We start from the raw sequence: 18,029 nt of genomic DNA, 5'->3' as shown, positions 1-18,029 counted from the left end.
CTTCGTAAACATGTTTATCGTGGAAAAAGAGGAACATCGAACGAAAAAATTTAAAAAGCAAATTGTGGAAGGTCGCTGTGTAATCGAAATACAGCAACGATTGCAATGTAAATAACGTCCGATGTTTTCACCTGTTACTAAAAGATCTTGAAAAGGCATTAAATAGAAAAACATGTAATATCGCACAAAATACAACGAGAAATCGAAGGTTGAGACTGATCAGAATTTGGTAGCGCGAGTACGATAAGTTATGCTAGTCTCGTGCCTTTCTGTCTACCCGAAATCATTTTTTTCTTCTTTCGCGCGGCTGAATATACCGATACGAGCCAGGATAGATCGATTGTGTCTCGTTAAAGCTCGCCTCCCCCTTGTCGGCGATGCTTCAGACCCTTTCACGAAGTCGTGTCACGACAGCTGGAAACTCGAAGAGCGCAAGACGAGTAGCCGTGAAAAAGAGCCCCGTCTAGCGAAGGGATGGAGGGCCCTTTTATCGCCGCAGGTTCAACAGCATGCTATCTTCGGTCGAGAAACGCGATCGATGTCAACCTACAACCTACGGCCACAGAAGAGATATACTAGTAGACCTTACACCTTATGGACTTTCATGGCACAATCTGACTGCTAAAAAGTATCAAGCAACATTTCGATGGAGCGTCAAGCAAATTTCTTATGAATCAAAAAAGGGATAGGTGTTGAAATTTTCCGGCGAGAAAAAAGAAAATTTCCTCGTCTGTGCTACAACTTATTCGACGAAAAGCGACGATCGCTGCATAGGTTTCGAAGCAGGTGGTAAAATGGTTGGCAGATTAATAGCAAAACCGTCAAATCTATCGACGCAGCGATCGTTCCAGCGTATTATTTTAATACGATAATGGGCATGGAGCATAATTAGCGGAACTAGCGGCGTTACAGATTTAAACGCGACTTCCCGTCGGTCGTCGGTTCGACGTACGACGATAATTATATCAAGGAAACGCGAAGGAGATTTTCGAGCCGCCACGAATTATATTCCCGTCCGTCCCGAGTGACAGGAACTAGAAACTCCGTGGTGTGTGAGTCCCCTTCCGGCGGAAGGCCGCTCGTAACGTTCTTCCTTTCTCCTCTCCTCTCTCTTTTTCCTCTTGATCTCCTCTATCTCTGTCTCTCTTTCTAACACGTGTGCGCGCGTGCGCCGTACACGTCCCTACACCCCTCGTTCTCCGTCTTCGTTCGTTCAACAGGTACCGAAGCACGTTTGTGAATTTACTGATCGCGAGTAGAAAATTAAAACGTCGGAGAAGAGGATCGCCCGAGCGGGAACGGTTCCCCGCGAGGGAAGCTAATTAACGAGCACGCGAACGGAACGCGATACGTACGCGTTCCCATTATCGGGCCGCGATACGCGCGAGCCGTACGATTCTTTCGCGCGCTTTAACGAGCCATTCCGGTTTGTCCCCAGAAAAATGTCGATCTTCCTTTACTTGGAAAATCTGGGATGATTCGACCTGGGGTAGAACACGTTCTACTCCTAATATTCAGCTGTACATTAAGCCCCCGGTGCAGTTAACCGGGTCATCTTCGATCCCGAGCTCGCGAAATAGCAGAGTGATCCCGATACCCGAGGAAAGAGGGACAAAGGGTGATAGGATGAGGTGGCAGGGATGGTCAGGGGTGAAACGAGCATACGTGGGACAGCGTATCTACGTTTAGAGCGTCTAGCAAGTGATAAACGACCGGAAGGAAGCCAGAGGCGTTTCCACGAAAGTTACAGGCAAGCCGGAAGGCCGAAAGACGGGATGTGGTTGGTGAGTAAGTGGCGTCGACGCGTCAGTGTGCGCGTATTCTGCCCCATTCCAGCTTCTCTCTCGTTTCGTCGTGCTTCTCTAAGTAGGCAGCTGGTTAACGTTGCTATCGTAGCGAACGAACGAAGAAAAAGAGGAGAAATAGCCGGGGAAAGAGTGATAAAGAGGCCGGAGGAAAGACGGCGAGAGGGAACGAGAGAGAAACGCGCGCGCAGGCCGGATGTCGAGTTTCCAATGTCGAGTAGATCGTTTTACCCGGGCTCGCGATTAATTTTGCCAACGGCGAATACCGACGATTATCGTCGCGTCGACGAAACGGAGTACCAAATTCTCGCGTTCCGATCGATGGAATGCTCATCCCGCTGTTCAAGACGCGTCCTCTCTCTGAGAATCGATCTTCGTCGAACGTGGATCGACAGGGTTAGAACTGAAATAATAGAACGGTAGAGAAAATGAAGCTTGAAATTTGGATCCCGTCGAGAGGAATTTAGACAGAGATTTAGACGAAGTCCAGCGATTCCAGGCATTTGGGGTATATGAAGATCAATTGGACGAAAGTAAATTAAATAAATATATGTCTTGGAACGAAGGATCCTGTATACAAGCTAACAGAACTTTGTTCGAGCGATACGCGGTTAAAGAAGTTTGGGAACCCCTGATCCGGAAATGCTTCATTTCCTTATTAGAACTCTTTTTCTAATAGTTTCTCTAGACGTTTCTTAACGCGTCCGTTTTCGTGGGTTCGAGTAATCAAGACTCTCAGCAGGGGAACTGTGGGAAAGGGTGTTCGAGGTTACCCTGTTATTGGCACAAGGGTTAATTCGTCGTTTGGTCGGATAAATGCAAAAAAGGTCAGTTCTGTCGGGGGAGGGTTGTTCTCCGAGGGGGTGTTGATTTCCACGTGTCTCAGGTTCAGATGGATTTCCGTGGAAGAGCAAAGAAAGGAAGAAGAGTAGGGCGATAGGGGAAAGCGGGAGGAAGAAGAGACGGAAAGAGGGTCGGGGTGTTGGCATACTCGGTAGCAGACGCGGCGCGGCAAGCGAACGCGCGAGACGGGAACCGGAAGTCTATTTTCGTGTGCCGCACCGATTTAGAAAGCTTTATAGTTTGTACGAGCCTGAGCGGCTAACAGCCAACCGTCGTCGGCGTGGCTCGCTGCTTTGAGTGCATGCACAAATTGAGATTTGTGCGGCGTTCTCTCCATTCTCTGTCTCTCTCCGCTCCAGCGGATACCGCGAGTATTTTCAAACCTACGTGAAATACCAGCTCGCCCCGGAGATACTCCGTTCCCTTGGAAAACACGATCTACGATTAAAAGCCCCTCGAATCGAGGGCCCACGCTTCACCGACGGAAGAAACGGTCCCGAGTTATCCTGCTCGTCACGGTTGTCTCGTCGCGAACTATGCACTTGACTGATATTTCAATTAACCTTTTCCCTGCGAACAACGCGCGTACACGTGCCAAAAATCCACCCCTTACACCAGCTAGTATTCAACTGTTTTATCGTATATTTTACATTAGAATAGGGTTGCTCTCGATCTCGAGGATCGCCCGTCGATCATAATTGTTGCGGGAAGGATCGTCGGTACTGTTGAGTCCACGCTGTTAGCGCAACATAAATTGCCAGGGCATAATTTTATTTCAAATATCCTCTCTGGCTCGACCATAAGGCACAACAGTTCTGTTCACGTTTCTCTATCGTTGACTCGCGATACGCGTTCTTCGAGTAACGTCGGTTGCGTTGGCTTCGAGTCGCTTTACTAAACTTAGATCCATTCAGAACGATGTCTGCTCTCGAATCCGGTCGGGTGTGTGTTCCGTGGCACGTTTCTTGGGCGACAGTAAACAAGGGAATCAGGCTGCAACCAGCAAGACCGTGCTAATTCCCTCGCTTAAAGATCGACAGCATTTTAGAAACTATAAACGATACAAAAATGGAGCAAAACAGGGATCGTAACATAGCCTTAATAATAATATAGTATTAATGCTCTACTAATACTCGTAACGACGTCCGACGTTATTCGTAGCCACAGGGAATAATAAGAATGCGATTAGAATGTAGATTAGATAATAAGGAGATAAGGATACGGAAATCCGGCTATATTGCCTGTAGAATAAACGTAACATAGTTGCTTACAATTTGCTAATTGCTTCGTTGTGTAGCGTAAAAAGAATTCCCTTGATTAATGTCTCGCGAACGCGTGTTATCGCGCATAATGATTTTGTTCACTGGTAATTCAATAAATAGGAGGAACTGTGAATTGATCAAATAAATATAGAATTATATTTTTGTTTCTTTCTAGTAGTCTCGATGAAAAGAGATTTTCTATATTTGAACACGAATGGTACGGACGTAGGGTCGCGCCGACAGCCAAATAGATCTTTTGAAGATTAGTTGATTCGCCTCGATAGATCTCTTTGTCAGACTTCCATCGATCATAACAGCTTAATATATTATGCCTTTAAGAGCCTAATTAATACAGGAAGCAAATATTTTTATGTACCCGGTCGAGTGCTCTCTTCCGGACGGGAAGAGTGACGCTAATCACCGGATATATCGGGCGACAAACGTCGGTATTCATCAGTGGCGTAGTTCGCTACCGGTACCGAGTATCAGCGTATCGCCAAGAGATAACGGACGGAGCGAGGAAACGTTTAACAAAAAAGGGAGAGCGGACCACGTAGAATGATTAAACCGAAGGGTGAAATAATTCACAAATTGAAAATTAAACGTCGCTCGTGGAACGACGAAGCTAAAAACTCTGCGATCGATTCGAGCTGTCCTTTCGTTGTCAAGATATAAAATATACTTACGTAATTTGTTAATGTCGTCTTCTGGGGACGACCAACTCTTTCTTTCAGTCATTTAAGTTTGGATACTTTTTACTGTATCTACGATAGCGCTTACGAATCTTGATTTTTTGTTGTCCATATAAGGGTTAAAAAGGAAGAAAGAAAAGTAAGACGCACTTTCTCGGGGCTCGGTGCAATTATGTATATATGGTAATGTTGTCAGGTGAGACTCCGGCGGAGAGTGTCGAAAATCGGACGATCGCAGCACCATAAAAGTAACGAGGCAGAGAGGAACAGGGAGAATACGGGAGACGAGAAAACGTTAAGGGGACGAACCAGCGAGGTTCGTCTCGAGCCGGCTACAAACGCGATCGTGTGGGCATATTGCTCTTTCGGCGTGGGTTTTGAAACACACACTGCCGGGCATATTCGACCGGTCATTGTCCATCGATCGACACCGTGCTTCTGCTTCGCGCGACGTCGATCAGTTTGCTGTCAGTTTGTCAATACCCTTTCTTATTTTCCCGCTAAAGAGTCAACGGTCCTTCTTAGAAACGAAGACTGTATAGTTGAAACCGATGAAAGAATTGGCTCGAGAAACCTCCCACCGCTCTATTCCGTAAGGTAAATTCTTCTCCCACCTTTGTTTGGGCAATGATTAGCGACGGAGTCGAGCGTACGAGTTCCGTCGAAACTTCATCGGGCAACTGGAGTTTCTCTGTCGAATTCTTTTATTATAACGTTAATAAATTCTTTTAAAGAACGTTATAATTTAGATACCTCGAGGGTGGGAACAGAGTCTCAGAGAAATAGAATCACTAATTACAGTCGTCCTTTCGAAAGATAAAGTGGCGGTCTACGCGTGTCTACGTGCAAAGTCGCGTCCGGGTTTATCGCCCACTTGGCGCTCTTGCAGCTGCAGGTGTGTTACGGCAATAACAAGACTCTAAACGACATGCTCGAGCTTTCTTGTCTCTGTGCGTTGCTCTACAGGGTGCTCCTAAATTCGAAGATCCGATCTGCTCGAATCGAGCCACCGGATAGCCCCGTCGGTTTTCCTCGAATTTTCGCGCGGATTCGACGAGGAATATTATCGTTCTTCGCAAGATCAGCCCGTCGAGGTTTCGTGGCTCGTGCTCGGAGGTGAAAATGTTCGAAAAACTTCGAGGACACTCCGTGTACGTCGGCCCACAAGATCCAGCAACCTACGTGCCCGCGTATCTGCCTACTCGGTCCAACGATCCTCGGTATTCGCGGCGAAAACGTATCGTCGGATTACTTTAGGTTGATACCTGAGAGGTAGACCTTTGTAGCAGCGGCGTTACTGATTTTTCGACTCTTAGCCAATGTTTGCAACCGTAGAAAAAATGGCAGAGTTGATAGATTAAACGTTGCGAAGAAAGATCTACTTAGCCGACAGAGTAAATCAACCTTACCGACCGAATAGTTAGATCTACCTTACCGATCCTGTGGTAACGTTAGAGATCTGCCTAACAAATTTTTCGTTTTGTTTTTACAGTTCGTGGAGCTGGGCCTGGTCACGAGTATAGAGTACAACCATAAATCCGTGGAGTCTGCGAGAAAGGGTCAAGAGGTGTGCGTGAAAATCGAGCCGATACCTGGAGAAGCGCCTAAGATGTTTGGTCGTCACTTCGACGAGAAGGATTTCGTCGTCAGCAAGGTAGGTTTATTCGATTTGTCGTAGTCGTTGTAACGGATGCAAAGATTGCGTTTCTCTCAACGAATTCTATGCTTTAGAGATTAATTTCCGTTGCGATAATGGGTCGTTCCGCTTAAACCGGACGTACCGCGTAAAATGGCAACGTAAATAGCAACGTTTCGTCGTGAAACAAAGCACGAGGAATAAAGGAGGCGTAACGAATAGGAGAGGCAAACGTTTCAGCGTTTCGGAGGAGCTCACAGCTGCTTCGAAGGAATTCGATCGACAGGTGGTCCTTGATGAAATTCCGATGGAAAACTACGCGTTTTGCCCTCCTCGCTCTTCCCCTCGTTGGTCGATTCGCATAGCTTTGCAATTTCATCAAAATCAGTGGCTAGCGAGACGGAAACGATCCCTATTAGTATGCGAGACTCTGGTCGAAAAAGGAAGATGCACATCCGGCAACGATCAGGCGTCCACCATCGACTTCCGCTCTTCGCAGAACCTTCGTTCCTTTCTCGTTTCCCCTCCCCTCGCCTCTTTCTTTTCCGCCTTCCGCTTTGGATATCGACTACGGATCGACGAGCCGCATACTTCGACGGAAGCGTAAATAGGATGTTCAACGCATTTCGTTCCACGCGCACACTACGATCCACCGGATCCAGTAACCGTGAATGTAGATCGAGACACAGAATTCTCTCATGCAACATTATAAAAAAACTATTATTATTCTAATAGGAAATAGCGCTTGCGTTGGAACCGAATATTCGTGGAACGCGTTTCCTGATCGTATCGATCAACGATTCGGTCTAACAAGATCGACAGTGGGCCATTGTTTGCCCTGGGTAGCGTACGCTGGACTCTTCCACGAGTTCGGTGTTTAACTGTGTCAACTCTTCTTTTCCTCCCGCGTCTATCCGCGCTTTCCGGTTGTGCACGCACACTCTACGGCCTTTATGCGTGCAGGGCTTCGGCATCTTTGTGTGTTCCCGTGGCGAGCGGAAGTCGTCGTTACCGTTCGCTTCGTAGAATCGATTCTCTGGAATCATCTTGTTCCCACGATGATTTGTAGAGCGACGATTTCGCGCGTTCTCCGACCACGTCGACGTTTCCATTCGCCTCCATCTTGGTGTTGGCTACCGATTTTTGTTTCCATTCGATCGAAAACCGTAAGGCGACGGTGTCTTTCCTTGCTACGTTTTGGATCATGCAGAGTCTCTTAAAGATTCAGCCTTTACGGTTCGAGGGGATGTCCTGTCATTTTGTTGCGGAGTGTAGCAACGAAAGTATCGAACTCGTCGGTGAGATCGTCTGGCTATATAGTAAAACGTCTGCAAAGGTTCCACGAGGAGGACCCTCTTCTGCTGATCGTGCAATGTTGCGCAGATAGAGGCTAGAGTAAGAGAGAACTACGATAAGAGGGATGAGAGAGAGAGCAGGATAGGCAAAGAATTGTACGGAGGGAGAGCTGCCCAGATGTGTATGTGTGTTTGTGTGGATGTGTCCGAGTGGAAGAGAGAACGCGAAAGGATGGGAGAGAGGGAGTGAGAATGAGAGGGGGAGGGAGAAGTAGCAGGGGCGTGGCGGGAGGCAGGCGTCCTCAATAGCCGCGTAAAACCACCATTGTGACCGATCCATGAATGAAACGGGACTTCCGGCCGGGAGTGGGGGCGGAAACAGTTGTAAAGCGTTACGTTAGTGAATGGACCGTGTGCGCGAGCATGCGCCTGTCCTCGCGAAAACCGATTCAAGGAAATTATTCCTAGCCGAGGAGGACGATTAAAGCGTGAAGCGGTCTTCCTAATTCCGACCTGGCGCGCTGACAATTTTCCTGTCTCGTTTTAATCTCCACACTTTTGCGGAGTAACTGGCTCTGTCCTACGCTAGCTTTTTATTTACATTTCATTCTGTCGTTTCCATATTATTAAATAGTCACTGGGGGGAAAAAAGATTCGTCTGCGTTTCCGTGCACAGTGGACGACAATCGATTTATAAAAACATGCGAGTTTACGTGATCTGGTCTAATATGTGACCGCAACGGCTTTTCTTCGTTCGTTACAGATAAGCAGACAGAGCATAGACGCGTGCAAAGAGTACTTCAGAGACGATCTGGTGAAGACGGATTGGCAGCTGATGGTGGAACTGAAGAAGCTCTTCCAGATACTCTAGGATTCACTGTCCACGGCGGAAACTTGGAGGGTCCAACGACGGCTCCTTCATGCTGGCACCAGGACGAAATCTGCGATCGAGGAGTCGACGAGCCTCCTTGGATCCGTACCCGATCGTTGTCGATCGTTCTCCCAATTTGTAATATACACGCCGAAGTTTTCGATCTCTCTGTCGTTGTGTTTGATATCCGCAAATAATCGGCGCACACGCCCATCATGCTTCGTCCTGTGAGATCCCTCGATCGCTTCGGGTTTCTTTGCACGCACGATATTCCTTCGCGAATAAAACTGACAATGAAATATATAAATATATATATACACATCGCCGGGAGCCAGTGAAACAACGCGAAACTCGCTCCATTTTTTTGGCCGAAACTTTCGAACGAACGATCGATAGACTGGATTAATCGTTTTACCGAGTTTTCTCGGCACGTATTTTTTTAAACGAGCCTTGTAGATGTCTTAGCGAAGTTTTTAAACTGTGTACAGTACTCCCCCCTTCCCCTCATTGGATTCAATAACACGAAATCAAAAGTTAGACGATTCTAGCGTGATCATTTCTTCCGTCGTCGATCAACGACGACGACCAGCCACCGGAAAATTTATTTTTAACGATTTCCGCGATGTTTTGGAGACTGATCCAGTTAGGTGGACAGTTTCTGTTCCGAAGCTACTTCGTGGCAACGTCAGAGACATTTTCGGAGTCTCGTCAGTACTTAACCATCGACTTTCTTGTCGACGATTTAACGCTTTGACGGCTAAACAATTCGCTCGAAGACTTCTGCCTGCCAACGCGACCTTTAAAGAGTTTTTCGAAATTTTGTCATTTAGCATCTTATGTATAGATCAAATACCGAACAAAATTTAATTATGTCCAATGAGTTGACAGATAAAAATAATATGAGATCTTTGGTCCTTGGATAATAGACATAGAGCATATCGTTTAAACCGCTAGACGGTAATACTTCCTCTGTTATCCCAAAAATTTTCGTTACAGAATATATTTAGGAATTGTGGATTTGCATCGGAGGTCGGCAAACTCCATGTGGCAGTGGGCATATCAGTGAGTAAATGTCGTGCAATACATCCGATTATAGTTATTAAATAAAGGTTGTAGTAATAAGACTGAGTTCTTAAAACTACTACCGTGATGAGACTTAGTAAATTACAATTACGTTATACATTAATCAAAGAGATAATAAAAGCAATAAGCTTGCTTTCAAATTCTCAATGCTTTTTTTCCTATCTATTTTAGATATTTAATTATTTGTTTAGCAAGAAACGCAATGAATTTTTATTGTATATAGTATTCAATGTTTGTACTATAATTATTAAAATCATAAATCATCGCAAATCAGGGGATACGATTTTTTATTTTGAAGCTTCAGATTATAAATTGCCGACCCCTGATTCAAACAAGCTAAAAATTTTAGTGAATATACGTGAATGAATTGAAAACGGTATTCGAAACAAATTATTCTAAACTCCTTTTCTTGGACCGACTGATTTTTATAGATTAAAGGATGGTATAGAGGATATAGGGGTTGAACATTATGATATTAATACGTTACAGACCATTAGTGTCTCGTTAAAAAACTGCCTCCGTGATCGAACAATGGAATTTTGAATTAATATTAATACATAATCGAGTAACGTTGTTTGGTTTATTTTTGTAGTATACAATTACAAGTAAATGAAAAATGTAGAATACTTTCTTTCTGTGTATATACATATTATACATTTACACATTATTACGTGTTATAATATGGTATTATGTAATATATATATATATAATATAGATATTGTACAAATTACGTAAACAAACATAGATGTTTATACAAACATTCTTTGTGGAGATAAGATAGCACGAACAAGAATAACACTGTCACATCAAGGCTTCAGTATTGTAAGGTGTATGAGAATAGACTTTAATGCATTAAAAAGAATAGACTTTATCATGAGTTTAATAATATGCACAAATACATAAATACGGACTTTAATGTGTTAAAAATATCGTTACGTAAAAGTGTCAAGATAATAATGAACGTACAACATAAGATGCAAACCTAAACGGTGATGATACAAGATGATATCAGTAAAATCACACGCGATAACTGGCTGGGGAAGTCACGTATGCGCGACAACGGCTGTCAAAGTGTTAACGAAGATGCAGGAAACAAGAAACTATACCGAATAGTTAAGTTGCAATCGATACTGTTTGAGACTTCCTGATATGCGAGTCGTGTCCTTTCAAAAGGATCATTTCATCAGCATTGATGAGTAATAATAATAATTTTTGTATATTTTTTCTCGTAATTTTTAATAATTTATGCCCTGCAATTCGTAAATAGTGGTTTTTGTAACATAAAGTGGGCGAATCGTAGGTCGTAAACAATGTACCTATCATGCCTAATGGACAAAGATGGGCAAAATATTTATCTAGATACAAATTTCGAATAACGAATAAATAATAGGTAACTGTTATTTGTTACACGAATATTAAAGTTCCTCTTAACGAGTAGAACATGATGGTAGTCGAGATATATCATTTTGAAACACCCTCTACAAAATTTCTATTCGTAATTTGTTAATCGAATAAAATTCTACCCATCTCTGTTTGTCAGAACTATACAAAAATAGTATCGATGAGGTTAGGATCGGACACGCTCAGGGTTCATCGATTAGGCGACCAATCTTCCAAGAAGAAGCCTCAAACAGTATCGAGCATGAAAACCTGGGCTGTTAAAAGCCTCAGAAATGTTATTCGACTAGCCGAGAATCGTTTAACGTACAATTAAGTATCAGACTTGGGCAAGTTTTATTTAAAATCAAAAAGAAATAACCGTTTGTAATAATGTTCCAGTCCTTTTTTATTTTCAGCAACGTTATTTGGAAATAACCGAAGTATCGATTTATAATATACTAGCAAAAGTTACAACGAAACTTATTAAACAACACCTTGTGTATTTGAGGTTATAAATACGTATAATCGGTTATTATTTCTAGACGTATTTCATTGACTGATTCTGCCAGAGTTGTCACATGAAATACGATAACGTGGACGTACTTAAAAACTAAAATAACATTATTCGAAATAGTATTTTGTATAAACGTTTATTTCAACTGTGCCCAGGTCTGTTAAGTACATATATCGTTAGCAGCGTCTCTATAGCCAGAAGTAATCTCTCGATTATCGAGGAGTAAACAAGCGAACAAATTTCATGGTAGTGGATGGATAAAGCAATATCCAAGAGTTAGACGAGATCGGTGATATTTCTGGACGACATGGCTGACCGAGCAACCAGACAGAATAGGTTAGAGCAACAGCTTGTTGTTGTTATTCTTGTAGTTGTGCCCGTTTATCTAGGATCGAAGGGTTTGCTTCGTCTCGAGGCGTGTATCCAGGTTAGAAGGAAGCGCAGAGAGACCTTGGTATAATTTTATTACGGCGTCGTCCCCTCCTCCACCCTGTCCTCCCGTCTAACCCCCTTCGGGACGAAAAAAAAAGAAATAAAAGTTCCCAGCGATCGTTGCTGAATAGCCTCGGACGAACCGCAGAACAAGAGGCGAAAGGAAGTCCTTTAGCCGTTTCCTAGTTTCCGGCCACTCTTCGAGATCTCGACGAGAACGAGCCGTCGACGAGTCAACGAGTTTCGTCCGATACTACCTCGTGTGCGGTTTATACGCGTGAGGCGAACAAGGCGGTAGCTGTTCAAACGAAAAGGGACTTCCGTCTTCTCTCTTTCTCCTCTTCTCCGCGGACGCGACCACGACGATGCCCTTCCCGCCATTTTTGCGATCGATCTTGCATCACATGTTCCGGTTTTTTCGCTCGCGACAGACCAGAGAAATCGCTCGTGCAATATATATTCCCTCCCTTTCCTTCCGAGTTAGTGCCAGTTCGTCCCTTCTGCTCACACCCTTACAAAACGCACAGTGTCCGAAAACGCCGAAAATTTGACCAGAATAACGAACACTAGAACACTACGAACTTTCCTAAACGTACTAGGTTAGCTGAGAGAGCTTCGTAGTTTCCCTGTACGAGGCAAGTGCTAATGTTTATTGCTTCCTATATTTTGAAACGTTACCTAATTGTATTGGAATTCAATTGAACCATGTTTGTTGCTACGAAAAAGTGAAATTTTGATCAGCTTTTCGACGTTTTGGAACACTGTACGTCGGCTTGGAACGAAACTTTGGTAATTTTGGCAAATAGGCCAACTTCCAGAGACGAACAATCGACTAGAAGAATGCACAAATTAGAAGTGAATATTCTATTGTTAGAAACAAATTTAGAAGAGAATACGAAAGAATAGGTTATGTTTTGCCAGTTGGCGGGAAAAGGTATGGGAATAATTTTTATTTTAGCATTTTTCAACGAAAATGAGATCATGCTGAACTCTGTACAATAAATTTCAATGTGCAAAAAATCATGTTTGATGAACAATGTGTAAAAATAAGGCATTGGACTTGTTCATATTTTATACGGTATTAATAATTATTATTAACGATTATTCGAATAGTAACAAATAAGAATTTATTTATCTTCTATTCGTTATTTGGTTATTTGTTACAATTCATTCCCCGTTCGTAAGTGCAAGTGTAAAGAGAAGCAACCGTGTCTGTAAAAATAAAAATTGTGTTGTTTCCTATATTTGCCACCAGATGGCCGTTAACACCGTTAATTCGTTGCTAAATCTTTGTCGTGAGAAATTCAGTCAGTGTCGATTAACGTTTAGTCCTTTGTTGGTGTTTATAATGCCATAAACAAATCATGCCCCATGAAGATTGTTAAGAGACACGCCCAGAGTACTACAATACCTACCTAAATAACCATGTGAAACATTTAAGAAAATAATCTAGCTACGTTTAATAAGGTAAAGCGTGTTGGTGGGCAGAATTGTATTCGAATAATAGACGTTGAATATACATATAACTTTCTATAGCGACTTATTTGTAACAGTTAGTCGAATAAGCCTTAATCTGGTTAATGTGAAACACAATTTTATTGTATAATTTAGACTTTTCGTCGAACAAGAAACACCAATATTTCATCTAGATTGCCACGAAATGGCAAATTTTTATTTTCACAACTTTTTCGTTTCAAGTCTAGAGTCACGGAACAAATAATTAATATATTTTGGGCATGGCTATGTTGCCGGAATTTCTTACGAGACTTTCGACTATGCAGTCGTATTTCCAACATACATAAATACCCTCTGTAGTCATTAATCTCTTAAATTTTAAATTAATCGTCCTAATTTGTATTCGTAAGATATTGCTTCGTGATTTCGACACGAAAACAATGGAGGTCGCTCGACTCGACTTCCCCGGCGTTTGTTTCGTAGTGCCACGAGGTGTACTGATGTTTGCGGATTGTGTAAATTCTTTCGTCCTATCACGTGTTCAGTTTAATGAGATAGTTTAATTTTAATGTACCTATGTAACGAGTAAGTGTCTGTTAATTATTAGAATATATTCCATAGTTCGAGTTCATCTACGTCCAATAGTATCAAACAAGAAATCGAAAGTGATTTCGAAGGACGATTTTGTTATCGAAGCTCTCGTGCATTGAGGTTATATCGCTCTTCGGTTCGAAACTAACTTGATGTTTTATTAATTACTTAACACAATTGTAAAGTGACTACGGAGAGGTAGCGTAATTAATTCGGTGAAATATTACTTGAAGCAAAAATAATTCGTTCAGACACTTTGCTATCTCTAGTTCGGACAATTAGCGTTAATATCAGTGTAGGTTTATCAGCAATCCGAAGTAACGAACACTCGTCTCGAAGTCATGTGCATTTTCTAATGTGAGGTTGAATGTTTTGCAGAAATTTCGTTCCAAGCGAATCCTCGAGGGGATCTAGCTTTCGAAGATAAACGTGTAGAAGAGTAAATGAATTTTATGCTGGCACAGCTCAAGTGCAATTGGAGGTACAAAGAAGTCGCTATGAAAGGCGTCATTCGAAGAAAGGTGCTCGAAGGTAACGAAGTCTTGGAAGTTAGGACGAACTTCTGACACGCGTGTTATCAGCGTCTTAGATCACAGGTACGTCGAGTTCAAAATTAAACTAGTCACAGGTTATTGCGATGCGCGTAAGTGGCTAACTAAGGGGGAGGGATACGAAAAGTTCAAGTATTTTTTGGACGAAGTCGGTCTTGAAACGTAGGAAACGTTTCGAGAAAGTGAAGTGTAGGAAACGTTGATAATTACGGCGGATTTTACGAAGATCGCAACGGTGAGAGCTACGACGGATAAACTCGTCTGTCGGTCGGTACTCACGGTCGATTCGTGGAAGCAGAAGCGTGTCTTGCATAAAAGTCTCCGACGTGTTTCCGGTTTCATCGTACGAACGATGAACGCGCGCGCGCGGAGAGAGAGGAGAAAGAAGTAGGTGTAGATATACGCGAACAGAGGGAAGATAGCGAATGAACGAGTGAAACAGTGTGAGAGAATTTAGAGTGAAAAAGGAAGAGAGAGCATGAGAGAGAACTAGAGACACACTCACCGAAAAATGGTAGAATTATATTGCATTACTAGAGAAAGGAGAGAAAGATGGGAAATTATATATATATATATATATACGAGAGCCTCATGTGTTTTGTATATGTACTCACTTTGTATAAGATAATCGAGTGAACTATCGCGATAAAAATAAAGACTACAAGTTTCACAAGAAAAGATCGATTGACTGGACACTTGCACTCGAGTGTATCAGCGTAACCTTCTTCCTGTTTTTGTTTTCGCCTCTCGGAGAGCATATACGGTGTCACGAGGCTTCGGAAGAAGCTACAGGGTGTTCCACGAAACTGGGCCAAGCCATGAGATTAAAACTAGGCTGTGTTTTAGTGGTAATAGAACCTAATCGATGACGAATATATTTGTAATTCAACAGTTCGAGCGTTTATAGCGGATCGAATTGATAGCTCTGTGTTTATAGATTCTGATCCATCTTTCTCAGGTACGAATTACCCCTCTTTTCGCGACACTCCTGGCGTCTCTGGCCAACCTGTAACACGTAACGAACTTCACTCCCGACTCGACGAGACTTCGAGCGATGAAATACCGGAAGCCAAACGAAGTACGACCGCCGAATCCGGAATACTTAAAATTCCCCGGCGAGATACCATGTCTCATTAACTTTTTAATGGTAGATATAACTGTTCCGCTTCCTTCTCGCCGCAGCAGATCGGTGAATTTGAAATATAATTAGCGACGGAGCTCGAAACAAGGCTGCACCGTCGTGCACAAGTATCGGCATACAGAGCACCTATTAATATTTTGTCAATCAGCTTTTAGCAACAGTAACAGCTGCGTTTTGACATAATGTATCGAAGATTAAATACCATTATACAGGGTGTTCGGCCACCCGTGGGAAAAATTTTAATGGGGGATTCTGGAGGCCAAAATAAGACGAAAATCAAGAATACCAATTTCTTGATGGAGGCTTCGTTAAAAAGTTATTAACAATTAAATTCAAAAATTTCAAATCGTTCTGGAAAAATTATATTCGGTTGCGGGAGTCAATTATAATCATTTTTGGTCATTAGACATACCCTCGAAATCCTACGCGCTTTCGAGAAAAAAATTCGAGAAGGTGTGAAATTTTTCGACAAAATTGAAAAATTTCAAATCGTTTTGGAAAAAATATTTTTAGTTGCAGGGGTCAATTGCAAGCATTTTTGGTCAATAGACATACCCTCGAAATCCTAACCATTTTCGAGAAAAAAATTCCTCACCGAAAATATCATTTCTGACCAGAAATATCTGCCCGAATTTTCACTCGAATCTTTAAAACACCATAACTTCTGAACGGATTGGACGATTTTAATGTTTAAAAAAGCAAACTACGCGTATTTTAATGTAGAATATGTACAAATAGCAAAAATATTCGAAAAGTTGGTCCTTGACCCCGCAAAATGAGAAAAACCCCATAAAAATGATCCAATTTTCAAACAGCCATATCTCCTACAATTGTGAATAGATTTCAATGAAACTTTTTTCTGAAGTAGAGCTCACGGGTACCTACAAAAATGTATTAGACAACTTTTCTGTAGGGCGTCAAATAAAATTACTAAAAATGAAAAACGAATTTTTAAGAAAAATCGACAGAGGGTGGTAGGTGCCTAAATTTTTCAGCGAAAATGAAAAGTTTCAAATTGTTCTAAAAAAATTATTTTTAGTTGCGGGGGTCAATTATAATAATTTTCGGTGAATAGACCTACCCCCGAAATCCTACCCACTTTCGAGAAAAAAATTCAGTATTGGCGGAACTGTAAACATTAATAACTTCTTAACGAAGCCACCATCGACAAATTGGTATTCTTGATTTTCGTCTTATTTTGGCCTCTAGAATCTCTCATTAAAATTTTTCTGTATATGTATAATCACCAGAGATTTCCCCTCAGAGGGGGCAGGCAAGTGTAGAGGATTAACACTATTAACTGTGTCTACTATAACGCTGCTACTGCTTCTATTATTATTAGTTTTGTTCCTCGAATTGCTCTGTGCCAATATTTATGTTCGACACTGTATAACGCAGGAAATGCATCCGTGGAGTACGCGATGCGCTCACGTTTCTTTTCTTCCGCTGGCAGTCCGCGCGTCGATTCTTCGACGTCGTCCGCGCGCTCGCCGGGCCTCTTTTTCCATCGAATCTACGTGTCTTGGACTTACGCCTCGTCCAACTAGGGACTTATGTAAGTCGTTTAATCGGTTTACCGATGCGGTTGCCTCTACACGCATTTACTACACGCTCGTGCGCTAGCCTAAGTGTGTGCGCGCTCATTTCCTCCAATCCCTTCCCCCCTCCGTGCCCTTACGGTCCCCTCTTCTCTCCCCACCACTTGCCGATACCACTGCCCTCCAGAGTCATCGATACTGCTTGCCGGAGTTGACGCTGGATAGGAACGAACCTCCGATACGAACAAATTCCTACACACTTCCTTCGATCATTCGTTTCGTCTCTTCAATTGTTTCCGCGTAATATAGCGTCATATACTAATGACACTTTACGTATTATCAAGTTACAAAATACTGTAAATTGTCGTTGCTATATAAACACAAGCAAAGCTTTTGATAATTCATTAAAGACCAGGTCAATTTTTCCAGTAAATTATAACAATGCAGTGGATACAAGGAGAAGTACAGGCCCTGTTACATACTGTTCGAGCCCTCCCCCGATGATCCAGATGATGCAATAATTCTATAAAACGAGACCAAGGAAAATGGCGATGGAAGACTGGTAGCGAGAGTGAACCCGTAACTATTAATTCAATTTTCTTATATGAAACTTTTAATTGTATAACGATTCAAAGACTCATGCCATTTTGCACTGTTTTTGTGTATTACGCGTCCGAAAAATGGCGCCAATCGTTCCTTCGTGCGATTTTCAAGGCGCAACTTTAGGGTCAGAAAAAAAGGAACGTCGAGATCTGCCGGTTCGAATCTTTTCCTACGCGAACCAGAAAATATGTCGTGTCCTTGCTGGGAGCAACCGAGAGCACCAAGTCGGCACGCCAAGCCGTGCTCAATGAACACACGTCATTTCGAGTCATTCATGCATCTGCAGGTTGTCCTCGCGCGTCCATACGCAACGCACGTGGCTGCGTGTGCGTTAGCG

The 18,029-nt window shown here is 42.7% G+C and overlaps 1 protein-coding gene across 1 annotated transcript in view; it reads left to right on the top strand.

The window, feature by feature from the left end:
- Positions 1-11,919, top strand: part of LOC143340627 (uncharacterized) — a 41,271-nt gene extending 29,352 nt beyond the window's left edge. The window contains exons 20-21 of the mRNA XM_076762806.1: positions 6,095-6,256; positions 8,297-11,919. Of these exons, the coding sequence (XP_076618921.1) occupies positions 6,095-6,256; positions 8,297-8,404 (270 nt within the window). The 3' untranslated portion in view covers positions 8,405-11,919. The remainder of the gene's footprint in view (positions 1-6,094; positions 6,257-8,296) is intronic.
- Positions 11,920-18,029: the final 6,110 nt, after the last annotated feature.

The sequence above is a fragment of the Colletes latitarsis genome, chromosome 3 (genome assembly GCF_051014445.1).
Source record: "Colletes latitarsis isolate SP2378_abdomen chromosome 3, iyColLati1, whole genome shotgun sequence".
Taxonomy (NCBI): Eukaryota; Metazoa; Arthropoda; class Insecta; order Hymenoptera; family Colletidae; genus Colletes; species Colletes latitarsis.
This window is presented reverse-complemented; position numbering and strand designations above follow the sequence as displayed.